The 17670-nt window shown below is 43.2% G+C and overlaps 1 protein-coding gene across 1 annotated transcript in view; it reads left to right on the top strand.

The window, feature by feature from the left end:
• Nucleotides 1-17670, top strand: part of LOC114695348 (deleted in malignant brain tumors 1 protein-like) — a 113725-nt gene that overhangs the window by 41684 nt on the left and 54371 nt on the right. Inside the window, exons 14-25 of the mRNA XM_037209865.1 lie at nucleotides 2210-2251; nucleotides 2492-2563; nucleotides 3155-3472; nucleotides 4398-4427; nucleotides 5214-5531; nucleotides 6070-6102; nucleotides 8250-8282; nucleotides 9759-9912; nucleotides 11306-11523; nucleotides 12534-12851; nucleotides 13563-13589; nucleotides 16897-17050. Of these exons, the coding sequence (XP_037065760.1) occupies nucleotides 2210-2251; nucleotides 2492-2563; nucleotides 3155-3472; nucleotides 4398-4427; nucleotides 5214-5531; nucleotides 6070-6102; nucleotides 8250-8282; nucleotides 9759-9912; nucleotides 11306-11523; nucleotides 12534-12851; nucleotides 13563-13589; nucleotides 16897-17050 (1717 nt within the window). The remainder of the gene's footprint in view (nucleotides 1-2209; nucleotides 2252-2491; nucleotides 2564-3154; nucleotides 3473-4397; nucleotides 4428-5213; nucleotides 5532-6069; nucleotides 6103-8249; nucleotides 8283-9758; nucleotides 9913-11305; nucleotides 11524-12533; nucleotides 12852-13562; nucleotides 13590-16896; nucleotides 17051-17670) is intronic.

Raw genomic sequence — 17670 nt, 5'->3', positions numbered from 1 at the left:
ATAAGTCTACCACGACAGAGAGGTTCTGTCTGCAGAGGTTCTGTGTAAATCTAATGTCCAGTCACACTGCAGCCAAGTTACATTTAATCAGCCACCAGGTCACTTGATGTTGTTGATAATTGTCTATTTGATCTTCTAATTCCTCGTTTTTAACAAGGATAACAAGAAGTACTTAATTAGATATTCCACATCTAAGCGTTAACACAGCAGATACATGTTAGTTCCTTTTCTTGTGACTGATAAAATACCTGACAGAAGCAAATTCGGGAAGGAGGGTCCATTTTGTCTCACAGTTTGCGGTGTAGTCCATCATGGTGGAAGGCATGATAGAGAGAGTAGCTCTAGCTGTGGTGGCTGGGACTAACATGGCATCCACAGTCAGGAAGCGGAGAGATGTGGATACAGGCTGTTGGCTCATTTCCCCCTTTTTATTCAGTCTGGGACCATGACCCATGAAAAAACCATGCCTATGTCCAGGATGTGTCTTCCCATTTCAGTTAAACCTCTATGGGAATGACTTCACAGATACTCCCAGAAGTTAGTCTCCTAGAAATAATAAAAATCAGGAGCAGAAATTGATAAAAATAGAAACAAAGAAAACAATACTAATCTAAGAGCTCGTTCTTTAAGAACTAGACTCAACTAACAACAGACCCTTGACTCAACTAATCAAAAGAAAGGAGATTATCCAAGTTAACGGAATCAGAAATGAGCATGGAACCATAAGCCAATGAAATTAAGAATAAGAGAATACTTTTTAAAAACCTACTAAGGTAAAAGAAAGAAACCCTAGATTTAAAAAAAAAACAACTCCATTAAGATAAAATTATAAAAGAAATGAACAAATTTCTATGTTCTTCCAAATCACCAAAGTTAACCAAGTAGAGATCATTTACCTACAAATATCCATAAGAAATAAGGAAATTAAAACAGTAATTTAAAAAAGCCTCAAAAATGCCCAGATAGATTCTCAGAAGAATTCTGTCAAACTTTCTAAGGAGATCTATACTATTCAGAAAACTAGAAACAGAAGGATCCCTCCAGAACTCCTTCTATAAAGCCAGTGTTACTCTAATAACAAAACCAGGGAAACACATCAACAAGAAAAGAAAACTACAGGCAGTATCACCAGTGAACATAAATGTAAAAATCCTTAATAAAATCCTAGCAAACTGAATAGGGCACATGTCTGAAAGATCATCCACCATGATAAAGTCTGTTTGCTCTAGAGATGCAGGGATGGCTTAGCACATGTAAGTCAGTCATAAATGTAATAAATCACATAAATGGACTTAGAAACAAAAATCACATGATCATCTCAATAGATCAGGAAAGATATTTGGCAAAATTTAGCATGTCACCATAATAAGAGTTCCAGAGACATTAAGACTGAAGGGAGCACACCTCAACATAATAAAGGCTGTCTATGACCAACCCACAGCCAACATCATCCTGAGTGGAGAAAATCTTAAAGCAATTCCATTAAAATCAGGAATGAGGCAGGGATGTCCACTATCCCCCATTTCTTGAAGCACTAGCTAAAGCAATAAGACAAGAGAAGGGAATTACAGGGATACAAATGGGAAAAGAAGAGGTCAAATTATTCCTATTTGCAGATGATTTGACATCAAACACAAGATTCCAAAAGTGCCAACAGAAAACTTCTAGAAATGATCAAGACTTTTAGTGAAATGACACATATAAAATCAAGTTATGAAAATCATATATATGCTTTCTATATACCAATAAAAAACATACTGAGAAAGAAATCATAGAAACATTCTCATTCATAATAGCTTCTAAAAATAAAATATCTAGAAATAAAGCTAACTGAGGAGGTAGAAAGATCTTTGCAAGAAAAACTAAGTTGAAATTAAGACTCACCATCATAAGAAGAAAATAAAGGGAGGCGGTTCCTCTCAGAAAGACATGGTCTATGAATGTATGCATTTTAGCACAAATTACAGTTATATTTTTGGTGAGGAGGCAGAGGGGTATACCATTTCAGTTGGCTCCCATACTTCTGAGAAATGTAAGACCCCTATGAAGAGAGGATTTGACTCAGGACATTCCTTATTATATAAGTAACAGGGTGAAAGAAACAGTGTGTGTGTGGGGGGAGGGTCTGGGTGTTCAACAAAGACTGACCTGAAGATGCTTCCCTTGACTTCCTAAATCCTTTTTTCAAGACCACATCTTGTCTCCACAGCCATCCCCACAGCAACTTCCAAGACAGTAACAGAAAGACCAAGTAAGTCCCAGAATGCACCCATTTGAGTACCAAGTGTCCCTTTATCTCAGCATCCATGTCTACACCTGCTTAATATGTGGGTACTAGAATTACACAGAGTCCATGTGTTTGCAAATGGACCAATTGACTCTGCCCTAAGATTTAAGACCATTCCAAATCCCTAGAATCTTCCGACTCTCGTATCCTGAGTAAACAGGTTGTTTTGTTATTGTTGTTTGATTTTGCTTTTGTGTCCTTCAGAACTTTCAAATCCTGCACAGCCTACAAAAACTTCCAGTGAGAGTCTTTCACTTCCTCCTGTGCCTGACCCAGGTACTGTTCAGTTGGCCTCCCATATAAATCACTAATTGATTTTTCCAAAATAAGCAGAGGCTCAGAGCCATCCCACAGGTCATGAACTAGAACAACAGAAAAATAAAAACAAAAGCAAGGCACTTCTGAAGCAGAGGGTGGGGAGGGTCTTGAATAGGTAGACCTATTGGTTGCCTTGAGTAGAGTTTGGTAGAGTCCTTTTGATTTTTCTACTTTCAATTCCTTCACAGATAAGGTTGGCATGCCAACACCCTGATGTATAACCTTGAGCTACCATAAAAGTGACACTTGAAAGCTTCTCACAAAAATCACAAAGTTTTGTGCAAGTTTCATATTTTTCTGCATTTAGCCCAAACAGATTTGTGCATGCTTCTGATATAACTGATAGCAATTAGTGGATTTTGTATGAGCTAGATGCTATTGACAATCTTTGTGATTTATCACACTCTAGCTGGGGTTGACTAGTTGGCTGACTCTAGCAGGTTTTTTTTATCTAACAGAATGTAGGAAAGGATAGCTCAACCATCTCATGAAAAGATATCATGATATCATACTCCCAGATGACAACAGTTACCAGGTCTCTGTCTGCAGGAGAATGGCCAGAGCTGCGGCTGGTGGGTGGCTCCAATCGGTGCTCAGGGCGTGTGGAGATCCTCTACCAGGGAGTCTGGGGCACTGTGTGTGATGACCTGTGGGACCTGAATGAAGCTGAGGTTGTATGCAGACAGCTGAGGTGTGGCCAGGGTGTGTCTGCCCTTGGCAAGGCTTACTTTGGCCCTGGTTCAGGAGATATCTTCCTAGACAACTTCCAGTGTGCTGGGGTGGAGCACTTCCTGGGCCAGTGTGCCCATTCGGGCTGGAAAGACCACAACTGTGGCCACCATGAGGATGCTGGTGTCATCTGTTCAGGTACGCTTTCTAATTTTCTCCTTTGGAAGCAATCATTCACAGTGTGTGCTTTGCTAAAACATGCAAAGAATATGTCTGAATTCAGGAAGTGTTTGGGAGCTGAAATAATAGTGTTCATTTGCTGCCAGGAGACCAGGGCAGTATGGGGCTGGCTCTCAGAGCCACAGTGAGCTTCTAGACTGCATCTGTGGAGCATCTAAGTTTCCAGAGGTTCAGTCTCTTCACTTAGGGAACTAGGAGATTGACTGCTCTCTTTCCAGCACAGATGTTTTTTACGTAGCACTGGCTTAGTACCTGTCAACAAAGTGCACATCTCATCATTCTCCTTTGTCATAGCAGAGAGAAAATTCTTGTGTGTGTGTGTGTGTGTGTGTGACTAATTTTAATTGCCTGTGGCATTTTTTAAATACCCGGATTTACGCGTGTACCCACTCGTAACTGTGAGTACATCGGTTCCCTCTGGAATGCCTACTGATAGCCCTGTCTGATGATGTGATGCCTTTAAGCAAACAGCTGCAATCCCAGATGTGGCTTGAAAGAATCAGTCACTGTTGTGGGAATGGGTGTGCGGTCCACAGAGCTGCCCATGTGGAATAATTCATCTTACTCGTGTATATATTTCACCAGTAAATAGACTCAGGCTCCTGGGAGCAGACACTGTTCAAACCTCAACCTTTTAATCTGTTTATCTTCTCACATTGCTATGCTATTGCATAGCATATTATATAGCGTAACAATTGCACATGCTACACACCAACACCCCAGAGAGGCTTATGTGAGACCTATTGATAAATTTGGTTGTCCTGGTACCATGTTCTTTAAAGGAGTTGATAATAGATTAATAAATTTGTATCAGACTTCATCTTCTGTTACTAAAGCCTGGGGTTCCTCCAAATGTTGACCTATTTGTTTTTCTTACTTACAGATGCTGAAAAACCTCTGTTGGATGTTCCAGGTCAGTGGTGCTTTTAATAATAGGTGACAGTTAGCTATCGGCTACCCTAGACTTTATCCTTGAGCTATTTGACCTTTCACCTCTGAGTTCACTTATTTTGCAAACTACAAACACTGTTACAGAATGCTACTAGGAAGTATGGCTGCAATTTTTTTTGGTTGTTGTTGTTTTTACATGTGATATTTTGTATGTTTATGTATGTGTGTGTTCACATGTGTATCCATCATTTTATGTTTTTGCATGCTCTTTGTAAAACACTCACAAATTACCCGACAAATGGGCTACAGATTTGACCATTTTCCTCACTGTCATACCATCAAGAGCAAAGGTACATTCAGAAGCGACATGGCTCCTTACTCCTTGCCTGTGCTCTTTTCTCTGGTCCGAAGGACTTTCCTTGGCTCTTCCACTGACTAGCTCCTTCTCGAGTTTTTAAGAGCTCTCTCCCAGGATCTTCCTCTCTGTCATTATCCTCTAACACCCTGTCCTTCGCTTTCATGGTATTATCATAGTGTGGAATAATACATTGTACTGATGTATGTATTTTACTAGTGAATAGACTCATGCTCCCTAGGGTCTATGTCTGTACCATCAGTGGGAACATGTACCAACATGGGAAACAAAAAAAAAAACCTATTGAAACAAAATTAGCTGCAACTCAGAAACCCACAGTAAACATGAGGATCAATGCCTGAGACCCCACCCTAACCCTCCTCTGAGCCTGGTACTGCTAGGCTCCAGATGTGGGCATGGGGGTGGGGACTCACACCACACCTCTGTCTACAGGAGACTGGCCAGAGCTTCGCCTGGTGGGTGGCTCCAGCCGGTGCTCAGGACGAGTGGAGGTCCTTCACCAGGGAGTCTGGGGCACTGTGTGTGATGACTTGTGGGGTTCAAATGAAGCTGAGGTTGTATGCCGCCAGCTAGGGTGTGGTCAGGCTATTTCTAGTCTCAGTGAGGCCTACTTTGGCCCAGGCTCAGGAGACATCTTCCTGGACAACCTTCAGTGTTCTGGGATGGAGCACTACCTCGGCCAGTGTCCACATTCAGGATGGTCGGAACACAACTGTGGTCACCATGAGGATGCCGGTGTCATCTGCTCAGGTATTCCTCTTATTCCTATGCACCTGAAGACATTTTGAAACCATCTTTGATGGGTGGTATTTTCCATTCATCCATTTGATTCTTTAAGTAACCCTTCAGGACTAGGTCCTGGGTCAGACACATATCCTGTTGTGAGTGGCTCCTGGTGGTATTTGGGAAGTCCAGGGTATCTATGGGTATCATGCTAGGGCATTATGGTAAAGATCCCAGGGCACCTCTCCCAAGAAACTATGCCTGAGTAGATTTGGAAAGGAGCTAGGGGGTCAGCACTTTAACAAGAATCCCAGGAATTCTGTATCAGAGTACCCTGAGGAACCTGGTCCTGCCCACCATGAGACACAGCTGACCCAAGGGCTGTGCTAAGTTTCCTAAGCCAAGGACTTCCCTAGATGAGAGTGCCCAATGGACAGTTTTAGCAGCTGGTTTCTGCACCCAGAAATGGCATGAGCCTGTCCCTTTTATTCACCATCCACCTCCTGTCACCTCAACCTTTGAACTCACCAAAGAGAGTGACCTGTTGCTTTTTTTGTGTGTGCAGATTCAGATGGCCCCCCTCCACCCATGCCGCCAGGTAGGTCCACTGCCCTCCTAGTTGAAGGAACTTCCCATCCAGGAACAACCATAATAACAGTATCAACTACTTTTTTTTTAAAAAAAAAAATGCTAAGAGTCAGGCATTATTCTGAGCTCTTCATACATGTACATTGCCCAACTCATGATGGGGTTATGTTCCAGAAAGCCAACTGTAAGAATATCATATCAAAGAATGCATTTCATACACCTAACCTACTGGACTTCCTAGCCCAGCAACAGCACACTGAGAGCACCTGCCACATATCCTCACCATCTGTGGTTGCTTGGGAGCTCACTGCTGTGGTCCAGCATCTCAAGCAAGGATCATCCACATATGTGACCCCAGGAAAAGATCTAAATTCAAAATCTGAAGGACAGCCATGTCAAATTTTCATAAGTCAGGGACTCCCTCCAACTCTTTTAATTCCCCTTAGGAAGATACTTTGATTATTTCCATTTTCCAGATAAACAGACACATAGAAAGTTAGCAGGGAACTCTTGGATATCCAGAACATTTGAGTCAACTGCCAGTACACCTGACCTCTAGTCTCATTTGCCATACCTACATTGGCCCAGTAGACACCCACATCAGACAAAGCTGTAGCAAAAATGGGGAGACAGTTTGCTCAGGTTGTTGCTTATCACCAAGATAATTCTTTAAAACACACATACTATGTTTTCAGAAGAAATATTTAACAAAGATTAAACAATTTTGATCATTAAGAAAAATTAATGGGGAACTAAGCTTTTACACTGATATACATATATATATATAATCATATGTATATATAATCAGATATTAGAAAACTCAGACTAATGCATATACTATAAATTCTGTAATGACAATGGAAGTGAATGAAAACATTTCATTACAACATCTGCCCAAAACATTGGTAAATATTAAGCAAGGGCCCCTGATATGTTAATTATTTAATCCCTATGGTTGAGGATAAGGGAGATCCAAAGTCTGCTCACAGTAACTCTATTAGGGGCAACTTTAAGAATGGGCCCCCTTCCGTTTCCTGTGCTCCAGGACCTCTTCACATTGTCTCTCCAGAAGGGTGATCAGACATCTTGTAATATTTAGCTTGAAGGAAAACTGGAACTTACCCTTTGAATGTATCTGGATTCTCCCCTTCAGCTTCAGCAGAGAGCATATAAGTCACAGGTCATTGAAAGAAGCATTTCTCATGGCATTTACCTGGAGGAGATGTTGATGAGTGCTGGGTGTCCTGAGGCAAGCCCAGCTTATGTGTTGGGGTCATGAGTGAGAGAAGTGCCATTTAAAGCTCAAAGGCCATGGTTAAGGTCAAGAATAGTGTGTATATATATTTTAATTTCTCAGGCTGGAGGACCAAACCCAGGGCTTGTGCTCGCAAGACAAGCACTCTGCCATTAAGCTATATCCCCAACTCCAACAGTAGCTATTCAAATGAAGGCTGGTCTGTAGTTTGCTCATTTCGTGTAAATTGTATGGGTGATAAAGAAATGTGGAAGGAGCCACCCTGCTTTTCCATTGCTGTCCCAAAATTTAGCATTTTAAGACAGCTACAGGTAAATACATGCCATGGTTTTGTTGGTCAGGAATTGGAGCAGGGCTCAGCTTGGGATTCTGCTCCTCAGAGCATCAAGCTAGGGTCTCCATGTCATTTACCTGGGTGCTGGTTTGGAGAGCTCAAGATAGCTTTACTTACTTGATTGGTACCTTTGTGGGTACAGGTGGCAAGATAGGTCCTCTTCCCTTCCAGGAAGTCTCAGGGCCTCTTCATACAGTCTGTTTAGTGGGTAAGATGAAGTGAGGCTGTATGAGTAAGCATCCTTCTTAGAACAGAAAGTAGGCATCAATAGTCTCTTAAGACGAGCATATCTTATGCTATATTCCATTGTTCAAAGTAGTTGCAGAGCCCATTTACCTTCAAGAGAGGGAGCATAGTCCTCATCTGGTGATAAGAGGCATATCCAAGTACTGGCTGGCTTTGATCAGGCATAGAACCATAGGGAATGTTCACTCAGCAGCTTCAGACTCTTCTAAGTTTGTACCAAATCATTGATGTTTTCAAAGAAAGCCTTCACCATGCACTAAATTGTAGATGGGACTAAAGATTTCCTCCTAGATGTCACTGTTACCTTCTCTTTTCTTTCTAGGTCCTCCTCCAGTTTCTCAGGATCCAATAACAGGTAGTCATTTCTTTGCTTGAACAAAGAATGGTAACTCAATGCCAGCAGATTCCAGGCAATGTCCATGGATGTTGCTCAAAAAAGCCACTGGCATATGTGGGTGAGCGGCTTACTCCTCTGCTGCTGCCACTCTGTAAATGCTGACTGTGTATTGGGAGTAGCGTGTGAGAAAGGAAGGCTGTGGGTCTTCCCAGGACAAAGTAGATAAGAGGTCAACAAGGTGGCAGGATGTAGTTCTACAATCCATCTGACTCACACTCAGCCTGTCTTGTTTAGGCACATCCCTGTAGTGGATGCTCATAGACACCTGGTTTTCCTCTCTTGACACATATGTGTGTCTTGGTCCTGTTATTGTAACCTATAGATGTCATCAGTGGAGTATGGAATGATCAGTGGAGTATGGTGGCATACACCTGTCCTCTCCTCACTTGAGAGGTACAGACAGGACCGTTTTGAGTTCAAGGCCATCCTTGGCTACATAACGAGATGTTGTCTCCATCAAAGGGACAGGGGAATTGGCTCTGTGGTAGAAAGCACTCGCACAACACCCTGAATTTGATCCCAGCTTCCTCCCACCCCACAAATGTGATTAGTGGCAGAAGTGTAGGATGTCTGGAAGCAGTGCCCAGCATCCATCTTAGGCAAGATTAGGAACTCATGGGACCCCGGGAGGATTACAAGATGGTCACAGTGGTGAAAAGAAGGGAAATTGAGCAATTCAATAATATTTAGGTATATGACCAGTAAAGTGCATTGTGCTTTCAAGATCCTCCAAGATAACTTGGCAATTTTAAGTTATCTACTCATTTAGACAGCATACTGCCTTTGTAGATCGGTGTCTATTCATACTAAAAACGATGATGACTATGGAAGAACTAGATCTCTGTCTTCTTGTTTAACTTTTATAAATCCCCAATTACTCAACTTCCAGTCTGCGTACATCCATTTAAAGGAAATAAACACGATCCAGCAAAGTGATGACAGTGTACAGAGGTCCCAGTCGTATGCTCCCAACTCTGCCCCTTGTCCCTCCCCTTCCCAGCTGAGTCAGACTTCAAAGTTCTTCTACAGCCTCTTGCTCCACAGACCTCCTCAAAGAGCTTCCTCTTTCACAAGACAGATACCCATCTCTCTGTCCCTCCTTCCCAGTCTCTCACAATGTAGAGCCTCATCTTTCTCCCAGAAAACAGAGTCTTTCCATTTTGGAAAGGAGAGATTCGGTAAGCAGAGGATAAGTGTGACATCCCTGTTCAGATGGTAGGAGCAGAAGGAAGGATGGGGATTCTCACACAGTGATGCTTTTGAGTCATTAGAATTAGATCAAATGGCTTCCCAAGAGATGCTAAACTAAGTATCAGCTCACCCAGGCCAACTGCCACCTGGCCACACTTGACTTTTCTGTTTTGACCACGCTGTCTGTGAAGATCACTCAGTGACACCATGTGATGCAACCTGACATCCTTTTTCATGTTTCAGGAGGGAGCAACTCTTGTGGAGGGGTCATTTCCAGTCTCTCTGGTTCATTTTCCAGTCCACGGTACCCAGAAAACTATCCAACAGACATCCAATGTGTTTGGGAGATCCATGTGGAGAAAAACTTCCGCATAGAGCTTATGATTCCGAGTTTAAAGTAAGAAACTAGTTGTAAAGAGAAAGTTCAATTTGAGTAAGAACATCAGTTTGTTGAACTGTGGTAAAGACATATCCTTTACTGAGATGAAAGCATAGGAGTGAAAAACATTCCAGCATGTCCACGTTCAAGTCTGAGTTACTTTTGTAGCGGTATCCAGCAGGTCTCTTCTAGCTAGAAACATGCAGAAAATTCTTTATCAATATATTTGACACAGCTCTGCTTTGATAGTCTGTCTTTTGATTTTTTTTTCTAAAAGTAGTCCCTAAATGCTCAAAACCTTTGACCGTATACACTAGGCACCAATATATGTTCTTTCAGGTCAACCTTTTTGCTCATCATATTTTATACAAATGTTCAGAGAGTTTCCTAAGATACATATTAGTCAACTATTCCAGGCCTGGGTTGTGCATTTTTCTAAGTGTTCCCTAAAGTGAAAGGAGAGGGAAAAGCTGTTGCCTCACCTCTGACACAAATAGAACAGTGTTCCATAGTCACTGCCACCTTTTCATCACCATGGCATAAAGGAACAGCTGATGTTTTAGAATGCTGTGCATCCGGACCATTGACTGCATGCTTCTTCTATGTGTATGTGTACATGCCTGCACCTATGAGCATGTGAAGATCAAAGGTCATTTCAAGTGTCATTTCTCAGGCACTGTCTACCTTATTTCTCAAGAGAGGGTCTCTCATTGGCTTTGAACTCTTGAAGTAGGCTAAGCCACCACAACCAGAATTTCTTCATGGGTTCTGTACTTCATGTTTCATGGTAAGCACTTTACCAACTGAGTTATCTCCGCAGCCTCTGGGCTATATGCTCCTAGGCTTTGTCATGCTCCAGTATCATTATAGCCTACAGATGTCTTTGTCATCCTCATTAGAGATGAGGACAATGAGATCATGGAGAGTAACTAACTTGCCCATTGATATGAATACAGGTCTGTCTGATGTCAAAGTCCCCATTCCTCACCAAAAGTTTTCTCCCAGCAAAATCTTCACAAGGCTGTTCTTGAGCATAGCACACACCATGCTGCAACAGAGCAAAACCATGAGATTCCGTGATAAGTTAGCCTCAGCCAGGCACTGAGTCATGGTTCAGTCATGACTGTGTCGAGGCTCTCAGTTTGGACTTGCCTTAAACCCAAACAAACAGCAATCACAAATTCCTAAGCTATATTATCTTTGTGGCTGGTCAGAACTACTATGATTTTAAAACTTATAACAAAGTTGTAATAATAAGCTTTACATACTCCCCAGGCAAAGAAACTAGAGTCCTGATAAAGCTTTGGGAAAGATAATGAATAACTTCATGCTCTGAGACTGTCGTGGTTTGGGGCGCTGATACTGACGATCTTGGTACGGTGTTACTAACCTCCAGCTCTCATTCCCCCAGCCTGGAAGATATCCTGGGATGTCCCTATGACTCAATTGAGATCTTCGATGGCCCCAGAATTGCATCACTCTCCATGGGGAAGTTCTGTGCCCCATCTGCTGTAGTATTTTTCTCCTCCTCGGACATCTTGACCGTGGTGTTCCGAAGCGATTATATGACAACAAATACTGGGTTTTATGCTTTTTTCAATGCAATTTCACAAGATGGAAGTAAGTCAGGTAGGAAGCTCAGGTATCTTGGGAATATAATAGAGAACAATTTCTAACTTCACTCTCCTATTCACAGAGGCCTGATCCTTTTGCTCCCCCTGCCACACTACACACACACACACACACACACACACACACACACACACACATACACACACTACCCCTGCTTCACAAGGGGCTAGTTTTTCTCACCATGAGGGCCAGGTAGCAAGTGACAGTAAGATGGTAATGTACATCCCGTTAAAAAAAAAGAGAGAGAGAAAAGAAAAATACTGGAAAGGATAGTTGTAAGGGGCCATGCAGCTACCAAGGAGAGCCACACTCTATGAAGGGTCCACAGGCTGCATCTGCCATCCCAAGCGCTTTTGGGAGCTGTCCAGAGTTCTGAAATGCAAAAGCCCAGCTCTCTACCTGTTGACCCAGCTCACACCCAACATGCCCTAAATCATAGGCTCACCCCAATTAAAGGCTTGGGGACTCCTTGTAGGCCTGGCCTTGCAGCCAGCCATTGCAGCGCTGGGTTCAGTTTGTACCCCGCAAGGAACACCGCCTGTCAGTTGTGGGATTTTTTTTTTTTTTTTTTGATGTTCCGGTTCCCTGTGCAGGAACTCCATTCTTTGAGGCTGCCAGAAAACCAGATAATCAGTAAGTTCCTGTGTAAAGTTTGGGTTTGTTTGTCTCCGAGGGAAGGAACTCCTTTCTGGGTGTGACCTGTGTGTCTTATATGTGTGCTCTCACCGGTTCATCCCAAGGGCTCCTGAGACAAACTCCTGTTAGATTCCTCACTTTTAAAATGAGGAAACAGCTCAGAGAGACGAAACAATTGCCAAGGAGAGGACAGCAGCAGAGTGAGATTCCCCCCCAGTGTCAATCTGACTCTGTCACCCTTGGGCTTCATATGGAATCAAGGCAACCGCAAGGGTTTCTGCTTGTGTTAGCCTTGGCCCTGGCACAGCCTCTAGGAGTCACTTCCTACAGAAACCTTCCCATGCTCAAAAAGGAAATCTTCTTCTGTTTAGAAGACAGACCAGTGCTGCGGCTGGCAGGCAGCTCCGGACAGTGCTCGGGACGTGTTGAGGTCCTCCATCAGGGGGCCTGGGGCACCGTGTGTGATGACTTGTGGGACATGAATGAAGCTGAGGTCGTGTGCAGACAACTGGGGTGTGGCCACGCCATCGCTGCTCCTGGAAGTGCCTACTTTGGCCCAGGCTCTGGAAACATCCTCCTGGACAACATTCAGTGTTCAGGAAAGGAGAACCACTTTGGCCAGTGCCCCAGCTCTGCCTGGTTAGACCACAACTGTGGCCACCATGAGGATGCTGGGGTTATCTGCTCAGGTACTGTGTCTCCCATAGTGAGTTCTTCTATGAGGCAGCTTAGTGATGGATAGAAGCCATGAACGGAGCAGGGATGTGACTCTATTGAAAATGGCCATATTGGTTACTTTTCTCATTGCTGTAAACAAAATACCCAATGAAAGCAACTTATGGAAGGGAGGGTTTGTTCTGGCTCACAGTTCAGGTGCAGTCTACCCTGGCAGAGAAGTCATGGAGGATGGAGCTTGAGGCAGCTAGTCATATTGTATTGGAACCGGGAAGCAGAGAGAGGTGAATGCTGGCACTGAACTTCCTTCTTTTTATGCAGTCTGGGACTGCAGCCCATGCAATGGTGCTGCCCACATTTAGAGTGGGTCTTTCTACCTCAATAAGCCTAATCTAGAAACTCCTTCAACAACCCAGGGGTTTGTCTCCTAGGTGGTCCCAGAACTGGTAAATTGACAAGCAGAACACCCCTCCAGCAAGGTAGACAGGGAATGCTGAGTCTGGCTGTTCTGAGGACAGACGCCCAGGGACACTTAGTTGGCTTTTCCTATTGTCTGCACTTACCCCAGATGTGAAGCCACTTTCCCAGGAAAAACTATAGCCATGTGCTTGCGTATATACCATGAAGCCTGTCTGCTTGAGACATGCCCACATTAAAAAAATTAGCATTTCTTTGTCTCCATAGAATTTAAATTCCCTAAACTCATTTGTTTCCTGTTCATGCAGATGCAGAGGTGACTCCTTCACCCACAGGTAAGTCTGACACTGTAAATTCCATCTTTTCAAGGTTGAGAAATCTGTGTCCTCACCTAGACACTGGAGGACAGTAACCAGAGAAGTGATTTCCTATTCTGGCGGCATACTAGAACCACCCAGGGGGCTTCTGAGACTTCTAGAAGCTCAGCTGTTCCCAAGACTGGCCACTTCAGTGTCTTGAGGGCCACCCCTAGCCACCAGTAATAGTCAAGTTCCCATGTGATTCTAATATGCAGCAGAAATTTAAAAACTAGTGGTTCTTTATATACCCTGCACATTAATCCCCTGTGAAATATGTAGTTGGAGAAGATGTGTGTGTGTGTGTGTGTGTGTGTGTGTGTGTGTGTATTTATATGTGCATTTGTAGGCCGTGAAACAGAGAAGGGGGTTATAAGAGGGGAGGATGAATTTTTAAAGGAGGTAGAAAATAGAGAGAGTGGTGGAATTTATGTACTAGGAGAGCAGAAGTGGGAACTCACTGAAGGAAGGAAGAGAACCAGGAGGAAGTGGGGGATGAGGAAGCACAGTGTGGGAGGGAACTGGACAAAGGCAGAGTGCAATGATGCTTATGTATGGAGATGCCATAACACAACCCATACCCTGCATTCTTCCCCCTTCCCCAATAGTAATAAAATAAAACAGTAGCTCAGACAAGAACTGGCTGTGACATTTTCCAAATGGAACTAGATCCCAAACCATCCTCTCTGGTGGAGCCAGGGAGGACAGGAGGGTGAAGGAGAAGGAAGTCACTGTGGCTGAGGAGAGAATTGATGTGTGGAGGAGGGGAAAGGTGGACACAAGGGCATGGGTTAAAAGTGCAAGCATGCAGGAAAACTAAGATGCATTCAATAGCAAACCCTGCCAGAGGGATGAGAGCACAATGCTGCTAAGAAAGTAAACCATCCAAGACTCCTCTGTGGATCTGCTGACTTACTAACACACATGGCAGAATTTCTAGTCACCTGCTCAATGCCAGTGTCCAGCGGTGACCTCCACCAAAGCTCAGGATTCCTTCTAGATCCAGCATTTGTGTGATCCTGCCTCCTGCTTGACCATGTTTCCCAGGAAAGGGATCCCAGCTCTTCTCATTCTTGACTTTAGCTCCTGAGACTTCACCTCCAACCCTCCCAACCTTACCTGGTGATTGTTGCTACTGTCTACCTCCTGTGAAGACCTGAAGACCAGTCAAATATCAAAGTTGGGAGTGTACCTTATGGTGTTTTGGAGCACAGCAAGGTGTCTGGCAGCTGTCCATATCCTGGGCTGGCAAGACCATAACGTATTTAGTGGTAACTTGGTAGAGGTCTCTTGCCAATTCTGACCCAAGTCCAGACTGTATTCCAGAGTGAGATGATGGCAGAGTCAATATTTGGGGATCTTGAAATCTCCTCTGCCAACAAAATTCATCCCAAACTCTTCATATTAGCCTCAGGAAGATTCTTAGGACAAGAGCAAAAAGCCATATTATTTGCCAAAATATCGTAAGAATAATCTCTTGCTCAATTGCTAATATTGTTCCCTTCTGAAACCTCTTGAGCTGGTCCTCCATAACCCACATTGCTCTCAGCACTATTGCCTTCCAAGCTCCTGCTGGGCTATTAAGCCCCACTTACAATGTTCAACCACCTAGGTTCAACCTACCTAGGCACAAAAGAAAATCACTTATGAGATACTTTAGATTAGGAAAAAAAAAACATTCTATTAATATCCAACAACACTCTTGACAAAGGACCAAGAAAGATGGGCAAGTTGCTAGCATCCATCATTGTTGAACTTCACATCAGACATGGCCAAAAGGGAGACCCAGCGATTAAGGATGTTCTTGAACCATCTGACCTGTCTATTTCAAATTTCTCCACTAAGCTCTTTATGTAAAACTCAATCAAGTACCAGAATCCCATGGGACAAACTTTCAAAACTTCTCGCCCTTGGTCCACCATATGATAGATGCTGATAGTACAGAATATTGAAATATAAACTGTCTAAAAAACAAAGCCAACAGGACCCCAGTGACGGCCCTCTTCCTTCAACAGAACCCTTGTCCAGTCTGATCTTCCCCATATTGGCTGTAAGGATTGTGAGTTTTGGCCTCCTGGATTTTGGTGCTTAATGCTTTACACAGTGTATGTTTTAAAAGACAGAGGTGCCATTGCAGGTGATTGCTGGTCAGTCAGGACAGCCCTTGGCTTGGTGGACCTAGCACTCTACAGAAAAGAAGTCATGTCTATGACAATTTGACTTCATGGGCATTGTCTATGCTTTTTCTGGTGACTCTACAGAGAGAAGGGGAGCTCTATCCAAGATCAGGATGGGAAGAGAATTGAGTGTCTCCAAATTATCTGTTAAAACTTCAAAGTGGTAATATGCCCATTCATTGGCATTTAAGTATAAAATGACTATTATAATGCTGACTCTATTCTGGCTTTTAGTTTGGATTTTTTTTTTGGGGGGGGGGGAAACTTCCATTTCTCAATTCCATAAACCACAAGGTACTATCTTGCTTGGAAGTACAACCTGTAACATACGAACTTGAATGACATTGTGGTAACTCATATAAACAGCATGGACTCTGTCTGTCCTGTATGACATGGGGGGAAGGAATGGTGGGATGGAGTCCTCACAAGCAGCTATGTTGGCCTCACTTGAGTTGAGCTGGCTTTGATGCAATAGTCTAGGAAAACCATTAAGAAGTATACATAGTCTAGGAGATTAGAGAGATAGCTCATTGGTAAAATGTTTATCTTACAAGTGCAGGGATCTAAGTTTTAGCCCCAGAACCCATATAAAAAAAGCTAAGCATAGTGCTCTAAGCTTGTAATACCAACATAGAGAGGCAAAGAAGGTGAATTCCTGGGATTCACTGGCAAGCCAGCCTACATTAATCAATGAGTTCTGGGTCAATGAGAGACCCTGTATCAAAACACAAGGTGGGCAGCACCCGAACAACCATACAAGGTTAGCCTCTGCCCACCCACTCACACGTGTACATGCACAAACATGCACACAAAGAAGTGTAACCTGGATGCTCCCCACATATCCCCAGTATATATACACATACTCCCATTTTCAATCAGTTTTAGAGTCCTACTTGCCAATCATATGTATTTTGCCCTCCTACATCTCCTCTTAGATCTATACCTACTTGTACCAGCCAAACTATGACTATCCAGACCAGCCAAGTCTCTTCCCATTTTATGATTCCCAATGTAGACTTGTAGTAATGCAATTCTGGATTCTGCATCTGGGAAACTGCCAAATGCATTTCTGAAGATGCCAACCGCAGGTCTCTCATCTGCTTTCACAGAAGGAAGTAATTCTTGTGGAGGAGTAATTTCAAGTCTCTCAGGCTCCTTCTCCAGTCCCTGGTATCCTACAAACTACCCCACTGACATGGAATGCGTCTGGGAGATACATGTGGCTGAGAAGTTCAATATAGAGCTGACGATCCCAAGCCTGAAGTAAGCAGCTTTGCCTTTCTCTACTTAATGGCTGGACTAGATTTGAATCTGTGATTCCCCAAGAGGAATGCCTTTCAATGGGGGTGGACATCCTTTCACATTTTAGGTGACCACTGATAGTCTTTGTTGTGGGTATCTTTTCATCTATTATCCTAGTATCCTCTTCATTGAGGTAATACCCATGAACACCCAGACATGGAGACATGGAGCTCTAGCTAGGAGGTCTACACCTGAAGATTTTGCCCCTGCTCTATCACATATAAGTTTTTCCTTCTGCAAGATGCATATCTGGTCTTCCCCATTTTCACTGTCTGGTTATCCTTTCTCAGATACTATGTGATATAGGTCTAGTTGCTTTTTCCTTCAAGAATTTCTATTAGGTCCTCTGCTAGAAAATTTCCTTCAACAGATTGAAGGGTTTTATTCATTTCTCTCATTGAGTACCTTGTGCTCCCTGCTCTTTTACCAATCATCATCCATTTGAAAACAATCATATTTTGATGTATATTTACATGTACACACTTATGTGTCTACATTTTATATATCATATATACAGTTGTCCCTTGGTGTTCACAGATTGGCTCCAAGAGCCCCCTCAGCTACCACAGAAGTCTAAATCT

The sequence above is a fragment of the Peromyscus leucopus genome, chromosome 1, assembly GCF_004664715.2.
Source record: "Peromyscus leucopus breed LL Stock chromosome 1, UCI_PerLeu_2.1, whole genome shotgun sequence".
NCBI classification, from domain to species: domain Eukaryota; kingdom Metazoa; phylum Chordata; class Mammalia; order Rodentia; family Cricetidae; genus Peromyscus; species Peromyscus leucopus.
Note: the sequence above shows the minus strand (reverse complement) of the source record. Positions and strands in the feature narration are given on the sequence as shown.